The sequence below is a fragment of the Cariama cristata genome, unplaced genomic scaffold, assembly GCF_000690535.1.
Source record: "Cariama cristata isolate BGI_N322 unplaced genomic scaffold, ASM69053v1 scaffold27378, whole genome shotgun sequence".
Classification (NCBI taxonomy): domain Eukaryota; kingdom Metazoa; phylum Chordata; class Aves; order Cariamiformes; family Cariamidae; genus Cariama; species Cariama cristata.
In genome coordinates this window covers 1-537 of record NW_009632061.1, presented here as the reverse complement: position 1 = coordinate 537, position 537 = coordinate 1, and the positions used below count along the sequence as shown (strand labels likewise).

Genomic DNA, 537 nt, shown 5'->3' with positions numbered 1-537 from the left:
TCTTCCATTACCATCTTTCTCATTGTCCATCCGCACCTTCTTCAATGCCACAGTCTCATCTGTCAGGGTGTCCCGGGCCCTGTCTGGAACAATAACACAGGCTGCAAGCTCAGCACCAGAAAACAAACTCTGTTTTTATTGTGAGCCAGTGAGACCTCCTCTCAGCCTTGGTCCCCCCAACAGCACCCCCAGCCCCAGCCCAACATGCTCCTGCTGCCAGGATGCGGGCAGATGGGCTGCAGCCCACCCAGGAACTGGCTCTGCCCCAGGCCCGGAGAGAGCAGCCGGCACCACACTTACACACTATGCCATAGGTGCCCTCTCCGATCCGATTCAGCTTCTCGAACTCCTTCACGCTCCGGCATCTTCCCAGCTAGAACCAAAGAGCCACGTCACAGGCGAGCGCTAGCTCTGGCACAGCCCTCAGAGGTTTCTCACCAACCTTCCCACGGACACGCGACCTCGATGACAGACTAATGCCTTAAGCCTCACCCCTCTCTCTCACCGGGCAGACTGCAGTGCTGCTCCGGTGCTTAT

At 57.9% G+C, this 537-nt stretch overlaps 1 protein-coding gene across 2 annotated transcripts in view; it reads right to left on the bottom strand.

The window, feature by feature from the left end:
• The window catches only part of CDK10 (cyclin-dependent kinase 10), a 2963-nt gene extending 2596 nt beyond the window's left edge, over positions 1-367 (bottom strand). Inside the window, exons 1-2 of one of the 2 annotated variants that reach the window (XM_009706213.1) lie at positions 301-367; positions 11-83 (exon numbers count right to left, since the gene is read on the bottom strand). In XM_009706213.1, coding sequence (XP_009704515.1) covers positions 11-30 — 20 coding nt within the window. In that variant the 5' untranslated portion in view covers positions 31-83; positions 301-367. Of the gene's footprint in view, positions 1-10; positions 84-300 lie in introns of those variants that run through there. The other variant, XM_009706212.1, reaches the window with a different exon arrangement.
• Positions 368-537: the final 170 nt, after the last annotated feature.